This window comes from Arachis hypogaea, chromosome 14 (genome assembly GCF_003086295.3).
Source record: "Arachis hypogaea cultivar Tifrunner chromosome 14, arahy.Tifrunner.gnm2.J5K5, whole genome shotgun sequence".
Classification (NCBI taxonomy): domain Eukaryota; kingdom Viridiplantae; phylum Streptophyta; class Magnoliopsida; order Fabales; family Fabaceae; genus Arachis; species Arachis hypogaea.
The window spans coordinates 120818369-120834208 of record NC_092049.1 but is presented as its reverse complement, the minus strand read 5'-3'; the positions used below and the strand labels follow the sequence as shown (position 1 = coordinate 120834208).

Below are 15840 nucleotides of genomic sequence, written 5' to 3'. Positions count from 1 at the left end.
AAGGGGGTTTCGAAGAAGATTGAAGAAATTTTTTAGTGAGTATAAACATTTTAAAAGAAGGAATGAAAAAAGAAGAAAGAGGGAATTTTTGTATTTATAAGATACCAGGGATAAAAGAATAATTTCACGACTCCTCTTTTATGGCATTCGATTACCAAGGTAATCGTAGAATAACGTACGCAAAACTACGAAAAGATGTAACATCTCAAATTTTAATATACGTCGAGTACTCAACTTAGCCCCGAGGAAGTCAGCTTGCCCGAACTGATGTCTATATCCGCTAGAGACCAGTCTGATCTACAAATGCTCGAGCCTGACCTCGAAAACCTCGGATTCAAGCAGGGGCACTGTTCATACCTTGACCCAAAAGAATAGCTAGGCCCAAAATAGAAGCCCACTCAAGAGATCCAACTATTACACCTACCCAATTTTATAGAAGTCGGGCGCGATGACGACAGTTCAGCTCTACTTATTCAAATAAGTAATTAACTCCTAAGATATCTCCCACTTATTTAGAAGGGAGATATCAACAACTTCCCTAGAAAAAGAGAACCGCTACCCACTATTAAAGGTGGAACTACTCTAAAAGGTGGTTATCTTTTCTACTATAAATACACTAACAACCTCAGGTATATTCAGAATGCAATCTACTAAAAACCTACTTTGAACCTGATAGTTATCAGTGGCTAAGAAAAAATGATGGTTGAATCTTAGCTACTTTTTCTGCTGAGTATTCCTTTTTCTTTCTCGAAGGTACTTACGAGATATTTTTACTTTTTTTCTCGTGAACAACTGAGAGATCTTTTTATTTTGTCTCCTGACTAACAGAAACAGAAAAGTAGAAGGGAAGAAGATAGAACACCCAGATGTATCCTAGTTTAGCTACAAGGTGCAATGTAGCCTATATCCAGTCTCCATCACAACAGTGACAAAATTTCACTATTTTTAACAGATTACAAAAACCAATTCCTTCTCTAGGATCTAACTAATCCTATCTGGGACAAATTCAGATTCTAAACCCAATCTGAATTTGACTAGGACTAAAACCTAGCTTTCAACCGCAAAGTTCTAACCCAACTTGCAAGGGAACAAGTCCAAATTCTATCCCAACCTAAACTTGACTAGGACTCACCCTAGCTTTCAACAACAAAGTGCTAATCCAACTTGCAAAGGAATCCCCTTAGGATCATGACAACAAAACAGAAATACATACAAAGAATTTCTGAAATAACTATGGCTTTTTGTTTAACTCTCTGCCTTTTTCCAATCATTGGATTTTTCTTACAAAATCTCACATTTTGCCTTTTACCAATGAAACACAGACAGTCTAAATTGAGAAAAAGAAATATTCAATGATAGCTATGAAGGAGAAGAATAAACAGCTCAAAGAACTACGGGAACCCAAACATGTGCTTTCACTCCTTGCTTAATCCTTGGCCGTTCACCCCTATTATAGAGGAGTGAAGCTTCCAGGGCTTGAAACCTTCTTCAGCATATTTTGGTTCTCTTTTCCCAATACATAGATGCAGCATTGGCGTGACAGAGGAGAGACAGGGTAGAAGCAGTGACCGAATCAAACATGCAACCATACCTTCAATCTTCTCTTTCAACCTTTTTCTTCATGCATCTTGAATCTGAGCCGTTGAACTTTGCTTTGGCTTCAAGTTTTGATTCTGACCATTGATGTGCTTCTGACCCAAGATGGCTTCTTGTTTTCCATTTTTGCTTCTTCCATGCTTGAGACTCTGAAGCTTTCTTCTTCTTTGTAGCACAAAAGAGGAAATAAACTTTTTATTGTGCTTTCACCAAGATAGATTTGCTTTGTGATCGAAGCCTTTTTTCTTTTCTTGGCAAAAATCTTTTAGCCTTTCTTCACAACTTATTCTTTGTACTTTCTCTTTTCTTTCTTTCTTTCTTGGAAGATGAAGTGATTTGACCGAAGCAAGTGAGAGAGGAGAGAGAAGAGAGAAACTTTTGGTGGAAGCTTTCAATGAAATTAAATTGAATTGAATTTGGAGTTATAGTTACTAAGAATGATAGAATCCATATGAAGCTTGTGAACTCTTGGGTTTCTTTCTTTAATTCTTCATACTTGATTCTTTGGGTTACTTTATCGCTTGGGCTTGGTTTCTTTTACTTGGCCCTTTTTGTTTTTCTTTTTTCGGCCACTTGTTTTCAATCAACTTGTTTATTAATAGGCTTGATAAATTATGCCATAACTAATTTGTTTTTCTACTCATAACATGTGGCTTGTTTTCTTTTTCTTGGTTAAACCGTTTTCCATTTTGGATCAAGATTTGGATTATTAATGTGGGCTTGTTTTTCATGCTTCTTGGGCCAATTGGAATTAATTAATTTTCTGCACACAAACACAATAAAATCATACAAACAAATAACCCAATAATGTTTAGTCATCATCTTAATCATATTTTAGTTTTCTAAACTCAACAAAACCCTTGCTAACTTAAGCATGAGAATCCCTTGCAGGTACCACCCTCCCTCCGCCTCCTCATTAGAAACTTAGACAGCGGCACCCGTAAAAGTCAGACGGTGCCAGCAGGAGCCTGGACCTCACGTCTAGACCCAAATACAACCCATTTTCAGGTAACACTCGAAACACCTTCTATTCGACAATTATTCTGATATTCTTCAAAATTAAAGGATGAAGTACCATTTTTTATATATTCTTCAAAATTAAAGGATGAAGTACCATTTTTTATATATTCTTGCGTTTAATTGTACACATATTTAATATATGAAATAAATTTTTTTATGTATTTTATTTAAATGTAAAATAAGAGAAAGTCTAGAGAGTCAATACTTTTGTTGAAATCTGACCAACACTTAACCATAAAAAAGAAAATGATTAATCCTATATCATTAGATGTCATCTCACATCATTAAAAATATTGATGATGACTAATTGATGGCTAAACATCACAAATTTTGCTGACCCTAACACTCCTCATAAAATATTATATTTGAATTAAGCTATAAATAATTAATTTATTACATTATTTCCATTCACTATAAAACTTAAAAAATACTAATGTAATTCTAAAATAATTTTAGAATATATTTTTTGTGCATTTCAAAAACTTATTTTTATTTAAGTTTTTTAGTCTTCCACAATATTTTTTTAGTCTGGTAGAATAAAAACTAATTCATCATGGATCGAAATTTTATTTAAAAGTTTATCATCAATCAATAAATTACTATATGTATAAGACAAAATTTGAACATCTCAATATTTACTTAAACAGAATAATAAACTAAACACTCCAAACATTTATTTTTGTCTAAACTTTAGCTATACATTATAGATTAGTGCCGAAAAGAATGCAATGATATTCTATATATGACTAGACACTCTTCAGCAATCAGCACTAACATAACTCGAAATTCAGACCGCTAAAAATAGAACGAGGATTATTCAAAGTTTCAAACCAATGTGATGTTAGTACTTCCAGTTACAGTTATCCTACGTTCCTTTTTTTTAACAATTATTACTTATATTTAGATATTTAGATTATGGGTTTAAAAATTAATTAATTTGTATATGACATAGCAGCATGACATAATGTTTCATATTTTGGTTGGTATTTCTATTTCATGACCCCTCAAAAAAGGAGAAGAGGTTGTTGATTGAATCTGAATCAAAAACTTTGCTTAGGCTTCTTTTCCTTCCCCTCATTTCTTTCTTCTTGTGAACCTGTGATCTTTCTTTTCTTTTCTTTTCTTTTTCTCCTTTCTCTTATAACAGAACATGGCTTACAGAAGAAGGCAGGGTCCAAAGTCTTCAACCTTTGAGGATGAGATTCCTCAATCTCAATCATCATTACCTGAAAACAATGAAATCAAGAGTGATTTTTCATCGTCGTCGTCATCCGTTGTTGCTCAAGCCAAGGCCTCCGCCTCTGGCGGCCACGCCTTCGACCCTGCCTCTGATCATCACAAATCCAAGGTCTTTTTCCTTCCCTATCAAGAAATCTTTTCATTTTTCTTATTGATGAGTCTATCTTATTGGAAATGATACCATGTGTTTGATGATTTGTCTCAATGAACGAATGAATGGGTGAATTTGCATGCATGCAGAATGATGATGGTGACTCAAAGACTGGCTTCTGGGGTGTCTTGGCTCAGAGAGCCAAATCAATTATTGATGATGATATTAACACTGTTCCATATCCGTATTCATCATCACATGCCACTATGCCACAAAAATTCAGATCATACCCATTCAGTAATACAGGTGCTCCAGAATCTCAGGTGATTAATGTTGGTTCAAATGTGAGGCAAAAATGTTGATTCTTCTTGAATCCATCCTACCATCCTATGATTTTCGAATACTTAAAATTAGTCATTGTATCTGTTCTGATATTAATTACATGCTTCCAATTATGTTATTACTTTTCATACTAATTTTTCAGGATCTTTAGTATAACTTGTTGTGTTGGCAATAATTCATATTAATACTGAAATGGAAAAACATTTCCCTCTAAATGGTATTGTATTGTATCTATATCTTGTATTTGTATTATTAAACCAATGGATGTGTTATGTTTATGGTATGATTCCTAAACTCAATGTAAATCACATGAACCATAGAACTGAGACTCTAAATCTATGTCTAGTTGAATTGGAATCAATTGTGTTTTCTTTTGTTTGCCATGATTGGGACTTCCCTTCACAGTCGAAGCCGTCATATCAACAACATGAATCTCATAATTTAGGGGACAACCCTACAATTAGGAAGGGATTGGAGGCAATCACTAGTTCCCTTAATCACTTAGGTGACACCTTTGAGAAGGCTTTTGAGGTAAATTCTCCGTCTTATATGTTTCCACCTTGGAATTGGTTTATGTCCACAGTTCATAACAAGTTACATGGCTTTGTTTGAATTAGTTGGCAAATGTTTCTTCCACGCTTGAAACATCAAACCTGATCTATGTCTATTAATGATGTTTTATTATAGGGTAACAATGTAGTAACATCTTGCTTTCAGAAAAAAACAGAATTGTGAACTAGTTGAGACACATAGTTAACTACTAATTTGATTCTTCATTATCTGGTGTATGGGAATTGTATCATTTCAAGTATTGAAACAACATAACCATTATCACATTCTTCATCTCATTGCTGCTTCTCAAATTTCTTCAGGAAGGCCGAATGATCGTGGAGAGCAAGACAGCAGAACTGAAGACTCAAATCCGGCTTAAAGGAAGTCACGAGGACAATGAATCACAACTCAAGGCATCTCGAGAAGTAAGGTGCCAACTATGTAATCGTGTGTTGTTGCCTCACTAAGTGAAGGCACAGACTGTATAAGTTATATCAGAGATGTTAATAGATTTTTTTAGTTTGAATAAGATGGTTCTATGCAGATCAGTAATGACACATTCAACCATTATAAAATCATAAGAAAAATACTAAACCAGAATTTCATTGTCAGAAGTTTATGGCAGAACATCATAATGTTTTTTAACCATTGGATTGATGAGTAGTTTTCAACCTTTTACTCCTTTGAATTATCAGCCGCTTCTGATAGCATTTCTGAAAAGAAAATTGAGTTTGTAATGACAGTTTAGTTGAATAAAATGTTTGTGGTCTTAAGTAACTGAACAAGCATAATTTCACTTTGCTTTGGTTGCGACTTGCAGGTGGCAATGGCAACGGCTGCCAAAGCAAAACTACTTCTTCGCGAGCTAAAAACTGTTAAAGCAGATTTGGCTTTTGCGAAAGCCAGGTGTTCTCAACTAGAAGAAGAAAATAAAATGCTCCGCGACCGCGATACCACTACCACTAAGGGACAGAACCGTGAAGATGATGATATGGTATTGGTTATTTGTTGTTCCCTATTTCAAATTTGATATGACAACACCTATGAAGCACTCATACAGGCATAACAAAATTTGAAAGCATCTTCCAATTTCATGTGTTGTTTTATCTAAACATGAGTTATATGTCTGAGTCTCATAAGTTTATAACCTCATTTTTGCTGGAGATTATTTTTTTCATCCCTTCTAGCTTTTACACCATTGCATGTTTGCCTATCATATACAGCATTGAAAAATAGTTAAAGTGGTACGCATTTTGTGGTTGAAGGCAAGAGCTTTCTTTTGCTTCAAGCACACTATGGAATTGTTTATTATATGCATATATACTAACTACCCTGTGTTAGGCATATATCCCAAGAACTCATTGTGTTTTTAACAAGAATATGATCATTTAAATATGAAACTCCTATATGGCTATATTTTTGTAACTTGTACAGATTCGGTTTCAACTGGAGACGCTTCTTGCCGAGAAGACTCGCTTGGCAGGCGAGAATGAGGTATATGCTAGGGAAAACCGTTTCCTAAGGGAGATTGTGGAGTACCATCAGCTGACAATGCAGGATGTAGTGTACCTGGATGATGGCATCGCCGAAGTCCCAGAGGTTTATGACAGCTCGAGTGGGGTGTCCCGGATAACGTCTTTCAACCCATCACCATCAGAATCACCTCTTCGAGTGGTTATTCGGAACTCAGAAAGTTCACCTATTCTCCCAAACGAGATGTTAACTGTGATAGAGAAAGATAGTAAGAGTGCATCAGAAAATGAGGCTCCTCTTCCCAGTGTCTCAGCTTCTCCAAAGTGATATATCTGTTCTCCTTCAAACAATAGCATTTAGTTTAGATGGGGTTCTTCTTGTTTAGAAGCAAGGAAAATGCATGTTTTTCTTTTTTGTAGCATTTATTAATTTGTTTCTATTTTTTACCACTGAGGAAGAGGCTGGGTGATATTTCAAGAAACTACACATTTATTTATTTATTTATTTATTTTTGTCTGACTTATGTTCATGGTTTTTTATTGTATTGGCTGATATTGATCTATACAAAGTTATTCTTTTTTCTTTCTTTTTGTAACTTCTTGTAATTCAAATTGCACTTTTTTCTCATCTTTATATTAGGGAAGTATTGGTATTCAGATTCAATGCATTAATAGAAGTCAAATTATCATAAGAAGATTAATAAGTTAAATAACAACAAAACCAGCCAGAGATTTTGGATGGTGAATTTTTTGAACAAAAATCCTATATTATATGGTACAGTGGCCTCAGAATCAGAATGTTACAAAGTATCAGTAGCAAGTCCAAATCAATTCATTCCTTTCTTTTGCATCAGAAGATGCACAATCAAGCTTTGAAATGACTTCATCTTACTGCCTCATCTATGAAGTAATTAAAATTCTCTACTAGTAAAATAATATTAACCAGTACAAGTAGCTAACACAAGTTCATATATACTTGTAATTGTTTCATATAACGATACCATATAGGCATTTACGCAAATGATCTCATTTCATGTCCTTTATATACTTTTCAACAATCATCAGTACTTTAGAAAGACACCTAGAATTAACTCAGCTCATGCCTCGTATGAAGTATTTAAGTAATAGTGACTGAATGTTCCTTTTTGACCATTCTCTGAAAATTAATCTTTACTGTCATCAGTATTTATTTTGGTCTAGTGAGATGGAGAACCTATTTCATAGTTAGACCATTTTTTGAGCTACATACCTATTTCAAGTGACAACCAGGATTATGAAACCACTGTATATTGTTTGATCATAACTTTAGTTATTTATAACTAATCTATAACAAATTAAAGCAATATCACAAGTGAAATGATGTTGATTATCCTTAGTCAAAGAGAAACAAAATGTTCATCTAATAAATTCAGAATAACCCATAATTAAAAGCATCTTCACATAGTTCTTAATTAAAACTACCTCCTACTAAGTTATCATAATATATAGAAAAGGAAACTATCAGATCAAATGCAATAAAACAAAAACATAAAACTACACAAAGATTGTGTGAAGTGAAGCAACACTCCTTGCGGGTGTGTTTCATAAACCACATTCGGAAATATTTGTCACTTTTACACTATATATGGCAGAAACTGCAGAAATAGACCTTCATTTCTTAATGAAGAGTCAAAGACTTACAATGAACTTCCTCTAGCTTACAGGGTCATTAGAAGATACACTTAACCTCTTACTAGTACATTATATGAACATGATGCGACCAGTTCAATGCGACTCATCCGCATTCGACGTTCTCAAAGTGTAACCACGAATGCCTCCAGCGAAATTTTACATGTGTTGTTGGTGTATATATATCAAGGTTGCTTCTTTCAAAAATGTAAAAAGCTTCATAGCAGAAAAACATCCTGGCTTGTATTTATAATATCTTAGAATAACTGGAAGAATAAACTAGTAGAACCATCACCAAATGACCTCAAGTCTGCTGGTTTTACCAAAGCCCTGCACAATGGGCAGGTCCTTTCCCTCTCAAACCTGGTAAAATAAGAGAGCAAGAAAATAGAAAGGAATAAAAATGAAAATAGCAAGAGAGATTGAAGCACTGCAAGATCAGTGAATTTGGCTTCTCTACCATTCACATTCAACAATCATAGCCACTGATTTGAAAATAACAAACAACAACAAAGCCTTATCCCATTAGGAGTGGACGGCTACTTTTGAAAATAAAATAATTTAAAAATTTGAAACATAGAATCCTGTATGATAGATAAATATATCTGCAATTTTCTCATCAACGGCTATTATTGCGCATTCTACTACCTAAAGAGCCGGGTATACTCTAGAAAAGCCAAATCTAGGACCAGATAACTCCATGCTAAAAATTAAAAAGCATAACATGAAACTTCTAAGTTAAAATCCATAAAGATGAAGCAAACTATTGCTACATTTGAAAATAAAAAAACTCATACATACAGGTAACCAAGTGCCAATTCAAAATAAATAAAATAATTTCAGATTACTAGGCAGACCAGTATATATAACAACAAAGCAAGTCTCACCACTCTGATACACAATCTTCACAGAAGATGTGTTTACAACGAAGTAATATTGGAGCATGCATCTTCTCTTGACAAATAGCACAAAGATCACCAGCCGCAATCACCTGCCAGCAGATAAACCCCTTAACTTGCATGAAAAACTAGCATACAAGAAAGGAAGAGGCTACAAAATAATTATTAACAGATAGTGAAGTATGGTAAGAACAACTTATAGGAGGCTATAAAGTTCTTAACAACAGACTTCGGTTATTCATTCAGCACCACCAAAATTATGGAGCCCACAGTACCTGCTCTGATGTTGCATAAGAACCATAATGAACTTCTTTCCGTGACAATGCCTTCACTGCAGCAAAGAAGGCTTGCACCTGACAACCAACAGACACAGGGTTTAAGAAAACCACCACCAGGGACGAAGTAATCCACAAATAGTTTAAAACAATAAACTAACGAGTTCCTATACAATCCCAGGTAAATGACATACTTATCATGGAAGATGCTATGCTACAGTACACCATGACAAATATTTTAAGCAACAGACTACATAAATGAAAAAACTATTCCAGCCACACTACTTGATTTCTTAGAAAAATGCACTGAAAACTACTTATTTTTACCTATAGGGAAAACATTTTAAAGTTGAACATCTTAGACCCCCCCCCCCAAACACCAAACAAAAAAAAGGCAAAAAAGGGAAGTTATTTCCATTCTCTTTTCAAGAGATCAAACTTTTAGCTTCCACAAAAGAGCTTGTATCAACAACTAAAGCTTATTCTTAAGCTTCATGGCTTGATTTCTTCCACATCTGTTGGGAAGCTAAATAACAAAACTAGTGGTAAACCTGCCTGCCTACTTTGATGAAGTAAAAAAACCCAAAAAAAAAAAAAGGTTAACATGATGAAGGTTTAAATAAAAACACATAATTATGCATATACCATTCAAAAAGAATTGAAGTCACAGGATGGCCAGATAAAATAAAGGGCCGACTTTAGATCACCATCCACAAACTACAATGTAACAAAATATAATCTCCATTGGTTTTAAAAGATAAACACACCTTTTCAACCACGGATGTGAGCTTAAATGTTAGATACAGTCCTGTCATCAATGATGAAAAAAGGCTTCCATATTCTTTGTTTAGAAAGAAACGATACCAAACCGGTGTCGGCAGCAAGGCACGGTATAGCAAAAGAAGGTACTCAACTAGAGTCAGCATTTGCCCCTGACAAACAAATGATAGTAGAATCAGAATGTAATGATATCTGAAAGTAGTTAAGATTCTGAAACCAAAATTCTGTAGCAGAGGCATGAAGTTGCTATACAACTTATTAAGACCCTGAAAAATAACCCATCTTAAAATATTCCAGTTACCCTCAATTGCTATTTCCAAAAGGTAAAAACTCTTTAGAACTTAACATATGTTCATAGTGCTTCATATTTTATGACCTCACCTGCCTACGATAATTTCGGCCTCTGCTGTTCTTGTAATAGATCAACAATATACACTTGAATACCATTGCAGCCTGGCGGACCAAAGTGTCTGAAATTGTGGAACACAATTAAATGCAAGGAAATGAGATTATACCGTGCAAGTGAGTTTCAACCAAAGAAAATAATTCCAAGATCCATAATAAGAGTTTCCACAACACAAAGGCCTTCATGCTAACAGGCTAATTGTCGGAAAAATTATTAGTTTGACAACAGACACAGATGAATGAGAAACAATGCAAGGATTGATGAATCATGATGGCACATGTCAGTTACAACAAACTAAAAAAGTACAAAAATCTGAATGCATAAACCAAAAGCCGATGAGAATGGAATTTAAACTCTTTTTGACCCTTGAACACACTCAGCTGCTTGTCAAAGTGCAAGTTGAGACAAAAATAATGGCTATAAACATTTTCCGGAACAAAATGCAATCATACCCCCCCCCCCCCAAAAAAACAAAAAAAAAACAAAAAAAACACCGAAAACCGAAAACAGAAAACAACTAAAAGTTAAACACCTAGCAAGTCAAAAGTGAGGGAAAAACACACCATTAACCATGATGATGAAAATTGCATGCCAGAAAGGCGGTATCTCTCTCGGAGGAAGCATGACCAGCGGATACATCAGATCATCATTCTGATACCACCAATAGATGCTAATCACATGAAGTGAAAATGCAACAGAAATCCCAATGAGAATAGGTATTTTCCTCTCTCCCTGCAGCCACCAAAAGTAGCCATACTCAACAAACAAACAGAAAATCTTCACACCAGCAACAAGGGATTAATTTTCAGCAAATAACAGAGTAGCCGTAAAAACAACACATCACCTTCAGAGCTGTTTGTTTTCTTAGAATGTCATTCGACTTGAAAAGGACAGCCGCAATCCAAATTGTAACAAAAAACCCTGCAATGACTTAAGAGGTTCACAACAATTCCCAAACTTGAGAAAACAATTAATTAGCTCCTACTCAATCTAGGATGATTAACAAAAGAGCTAAAATTCCTATCTCCCAAATGTGAAAATTAACCCCAAAAAAAAAGACCATGTTTGCTAAGCAAAAATTCATTTTGTTTCTGTCTTTCTGAAGACTGTCTCAGGAAGCTTTTAACTAATACAAAGAAGCACTAACTAATCTGTTTCAATCCCATAGATGATAATACGATAAAAAAACTTAGGAAATTGAAGAAGACACCTTGTAAATGCTGGCGGATGAAGACCACCAAGAGGAGCAAAGAGAACGGAAGAACCTGCTCCACCCACCTTGCAGCATGCTGAATATCATACCTCTGGTAAGAAGAATCCCTCCCATTGCCGCCCCCCTCACCGCCGGTCCCCGCGTCGCCGTTTCCAATCCCATTCCCGTTCCCAATCCCGGTGTCTCCGGTGCTCGAATTGGGCATAACGGACCCACCCTCATCGTGAGGAAGCCCCACAACCAAACCACCCCCACCAGAAGACGAAGGTTGCTCCTCCCTGTGACGATGATTATCGTGATTATCGTGTTCGGAAGGACTAATGATCCTGATCGATAACTCGCCGTCATTTACGGAAGGCTCGGAATTAGGGTTAGGGTTAGGTTCGTGGTTATTGAAATTCGACCTGGTGGTGGTGGTGTTGTTATTGTTGCGAAGAATCCCTGAATATTCCAATAATAGCGACAGCGGTGCGTTAATGATGTTAGAGGGAGAAATAGTTCCGAACCTTCTAGAATTAGAAGACGACAATGACGAAGACGACGAAGAAACCAAAGAGGAAGACGAAGACGAAGACGAAGGCGATGGTCCCGTTCCTCCTCCTCCTCCTCCTGCAGAAGGTACCCTGAACATGTCTGTGTTCGATTCCATGCGCGGTTTTCCCCCAATTTCCCTAACCCTAACAAGAAATCATCAACAAAAACCACCCAGAAATAAGAAAAAGAAAAGCTTTTGAATTGGGATTGGGAGGGAACGAAGGAAAAGAGGGGTTAGGGTTTGGATTGATAGATGAAATGGGAACAAATAAAAAATTAAAAAATATGGGATTAGGTTAAAGTGTTAAAGAGAATTGAGTAATGAAAATTTGGATTTAGGAATTGGTTCTGCTTCCTTTCTTTCTTTTCCTTTCTCTCTGAGACAGAGAAAGAGGAAGAGAGAGAGAGAAATTGGGGTAGCTAGCTAGAAGAAGAGGACAAAGAAGGACGATGATATAAATAAATTAAAATGAAATTAATAATTAATAAATAAATAAATAGATATATAGAAAGAAGAGAAACACTCCTTATTTTGAGATACTAGACTTGTTTTTCTTTCCTCATTTTCCTGCCTTTAACAGTTAACACCCACTACCACCACTCTATTTTCAGATTTATTTTTGTTTTTTGTTTTTGCCTCTTTCATCATTAAGTCCAATTGCCATTCTTTAGATAAAAATATAAAATACAAGTTTAATAATTTGCATTTTATCTATTTAGAAGAATTGGTGTCCAATTCTTTTAAAAAATTTTATTATATATAATTCAAAAAATTTGTTATTTATTATTACTTTTAGTAAGTTCACGTAAAATCTTATCGAATTCAATTATTATTATTTAATAAATAAAAAACTGAATCAATAAACAAGTTAATTAATTATGTTTTATATGAGATAAAATTAAAATTTATAATTTTTGAAATGTACAGATAATATTATAAGTATAATATCAAAATATTAATATAAATGATTTGATTTTATAATATCACAAACATATATAGTTGTATGTACTACAAACTAATGTTAAAATCATACTACTACTACTACTACTATTATTATTATTATTATTATTATTATTATTATTATTATTATTAGACTTTGTCAGATATTCTTTAAGAACTTTTTATTAAATAAAAAATATTATACTCTAAATTTTAATTTTTATTTATTATAAATAAATCAAATTTAAAATTTAAAATTTAAGATATTTTATTTTTTATTTTTTATCTTTAATAGCAAATTAATTATTATCATTTTTTGTGACCAAAAAAAACAAACAACAAAAAAAAAGAAAAAACAAACAAGAAACTGCTTAAGAAAGGCAGTCCCGCTAAATAATACTCTCAAACTCCTTTCAAGGCAATAAAAACTCCACTTGGGGAGAAAGGATCCTCATTGCAGTATTTGTCATGATGTCTGCTACTGTATTTGCATCTCTCAAGATCAACCTGAGATCAGCACGCCATTTTCAAGACATGATATCTCGGATTTTCAACACCAAATGATCAATAAAACTAGTGCAATCATGTAAATTATTAACAATAGTAAAGACCTCCACACAGTCTGTCTCACATATAATATCTCTTTGTCTTGAGTCCCAAGCTAAAAGAAAACCTCTCCAAATAGCAAACAACTCTCCTGGCAGAATACTATGACTCTCAATTGTTCCCAGATAGCCTCGTTGCCACCTTTCCTTCCAATCTTTGTTAACACACGCAAAATCAACCCGAGCACCATTGCCAGGATAACTAACATCACAATTAATCTTAAAGGTACCCACTGATAGGGGAATCCAAGAACCACTAATGGTGGAGGGGATAGACACTCGTTGCAACTCAAAATTTCGGAGCTCTTTTTCCAAGGACGAAGTCATACCAGTTACCTTGTCTATAGTCCACGGCTCGTGGGGATGAAAGATCTCGTTATTCCTCGAACGCCAAATCCACCAGAGACTAGAAAAGAATCTAAAGGGGCGCTATTTGCTATTATGTAAAAACTAACTCATCAAATCCACTGGTTGACCGGAGATCCCCAAAGCTTGCCAAACTAGCTGGGCTTTTGGACAATCCCGAATGTAATATAAAACTGATTCCTGACCTGAGAAACATCGTGGACAGCTATCCTTGTGTGAAATGCCCCTCCTGAAACGAAATGTAGCTGTAGGAAGAGCCTCCCGAATACATAGCTAGGCCAAGAATTTGTGCTTTTCCATAACATGTTGACGCCAAAGCCAAAGCCAATTTTCCCTATCCTCCCAACTAAACATCTTTTTACTGAGCCATAAATAACCACTACGAGCATCATAAACCTTTGAAGCCGCACCAGTCCAATACCAACCGACCTCTGAACCAACTTGAACATCCGGGTTGTAAGAGTTAATATTGCTCTACAGAGACTGATTCAGAGGAGAATAGATAGTCTCAAGGTTCCACTGTCCAGAAGACCAAAGGTCCAAGATCCGGAGATCCGAATAAAAAATGTGAACATAATCCATCTCATGACACAGTCGCCCCTCTCTTCCCCATTTAGAAAACCAAAAGTTATGTTCCAAATCCCCAATGCACCAAATAAAACCTTCCTTTAGGATATCCCAAACTCGACAAATACTCTTCCAAACATAAGATCCCCTACCTCGAGATCGACTGAAGCAATCATCCTTAGAGGAATGGTATTTTTCCATCAACAGTTGAACCCATAGCTTGTCAGGATGGTGAAAAAATTGCTAAACTAGCTTTCCAAGAAGAGCAATATTAGCACAAAAAGGATCTCTAATTTTTAGATTCCCAAACTTCTTAGGGGTGATCAACACCTTCCAGTTAACTAGATTCATGCCTCTACCATAAGCTTGACCCTTCCATAGAAAGTTTTGCATCATGGATTCTATTTTATTAGTTACCCCTTCAGGAAAGAGAGATACTTGCATGCGATAAGTAGGAATCGTAGTCATTACCGAATTGAGCAAACAGAGTCTGCCCGCCTTATTAAACAATCTCCCTTTTCAGTTGGCTAACCTTCCCCAAATCTTGTCCAGGACATCATTGAAAGTTGTGCGTGTCACCTGAGAGTGATTAAGGTTCACCCCTAAATACTTGCACAAGTTCTGGACAAATCTGATGGAGAACACTCCAGTGAAAATCTCTTTTCTTGTCGCTGAAACATTCCTGGAGCATAGCGCTTTAGATTTCTCCACATTAACCTTCACCCCAGAGGTTCTGCAGAAGTTTTCCAAAGCTACCATTACAGTTTGAACTTGCTATTTTTCGGCCTTACAGAAAAGAAGCAAATCATCGACAAACATCAAATGAGAAATTCTTGGACCCCCTCTAGAAACCGCAACCGGCTTCCACAATCCCCTATCAACTTGTTGATTAATAGAACATGACAATCTCTCCATACACAACACAAACAAATATGGTGATATAGGATCTCCTTGCCTAAGACCCCTGCTCGAAGTGAAGCTATTTAATCTATCCCCATTCCAGAGGATAGATAGCGAGGAAGCAGTGACACAACGTATAATCAGATGACTGTCGGAGGAGGAAAGCCAAAACTCACAAGGGTTTGTTTCAGAAATTCCCAATCCACTCTATCGTACGCTTTCTCCATATCAATCTTAAAGGTCAGGCTGCCTTTCTTTGACTTTGTCTTCTTCATGAAATGGAGAACCTCTTGTGCTACAATGATATTGTCTGGAGTTCCTCTCTCCGAGATAAACCCTCCTTGAAGGGGCCCAACAATCTCTTTGAGATGGGGA

General features: G+C 35.5%; 2 protein-coding genes across 3 annotated transcripts; one reads left to right on the top strand and one right to left on the bottom strand.

Moving 5' to 3' along the window:
• Positions 1–3358: 3358 nt before the first annotated feature.
• Positions 3359–6895, top strand: LOC112743892 (uncharacterized). Of its 2 annotated transcripts, XM_072214777.1 has the most exons (7): positions 3359–3456; positions 3764–3964; positions 4096–4269; positions 4694–4819; positions 5161–5265; positions 5661–5834; positions 6275–6895. In XM_072214777.1, exons 2-7 carry the CDS (start codon positions 3767–3769, stop codon positions 6638–6640), a joined length of 1143 nt encoding a protein of 380 aa, XP_072070878.1. In that variant the 5' UTR covers positions 3359–3456; positions 3764–3766; the 3' UTR covers positions 6641–6895. The 2 variants fall into 2 exon arrangements, with proteins under 2 accessions (XP_072070878.1, XP_025649092.1); XM_025793307.3 differs by lacking the exon at positions 3359–3456 and having other exon boundaries at positions 3588–3964.
• Positions 6896–7856: 961 nt separating this feature from the next.
• On the bottom strand, positions 7857–12757 carry LOC112743891 (uncharacterized). The gene is made up of 8 exons (XM_025793306.3): positions 11551–12757; positions 11185–11261; positions 10904–11072; positions 10316–10404; positions 9922–10086; positions 9155–9232; positions 8868–8971; positions 7857–8343 (listed from the first exon to the last, which is right to left on the bottom strand). The coding sequence occupies exons 1-8, from the start codon at positions 12200–12202 to the stop codon at positions 8238–8240; spliced, it is 1440 nt and encodes a 479-aa protein (XP_025649091.1). The 5' UTR covers positions 12203–12757; the 3' UTR covers positions 7857–8237.
• Between the last annotated feature and the right edge of the window lie 3083 nt (positions 12758–15840).

Coding starts and splice junctions, on each gene's coding strand:
- LOC112743891 (XM_025793306.3), bottom strand. CDS start 12,202: ATGGAATCGAACACAGACATGTTCAGGGTACCTTCTGCAGGAGGAGGA. Junction 11,073..11,184: donor GAAAACAAACAGCTCTGAAG/GTGATGTGTTGT, acceptor TGGTGGCTGCAG/GGAGAGAGGAAAATACCTAT. Junction 10,087..10,315: donor GCCGAAATTATCGTAGGCAG/GTGAGGTCATAA, acceptor TTTGTTTGTCAG/GGGCAAATGCTGACTCTAGT.
- LOC112743892 (XM_072214777.1), top strand. CDS start 3,767: ATGGCTTACAGAAGAAGGCAGGGTCCAAAGTCTTCAACCTTTGAGGAT. Junction 4,820..5,160: donor CCTTTGAGAAGGCTTTTGAG/GTAAATTCTCCG, acceptor AAATTTCTTCAG/GAAGGCCGAATGATCGTGGA. Junction 5,835..6,274: donor ACCGTGAAGATGATGATATG/GTATTGGTTATT, acceptor TAACTTGTACAG/ATTCGGTTTCAACTGGAGAC.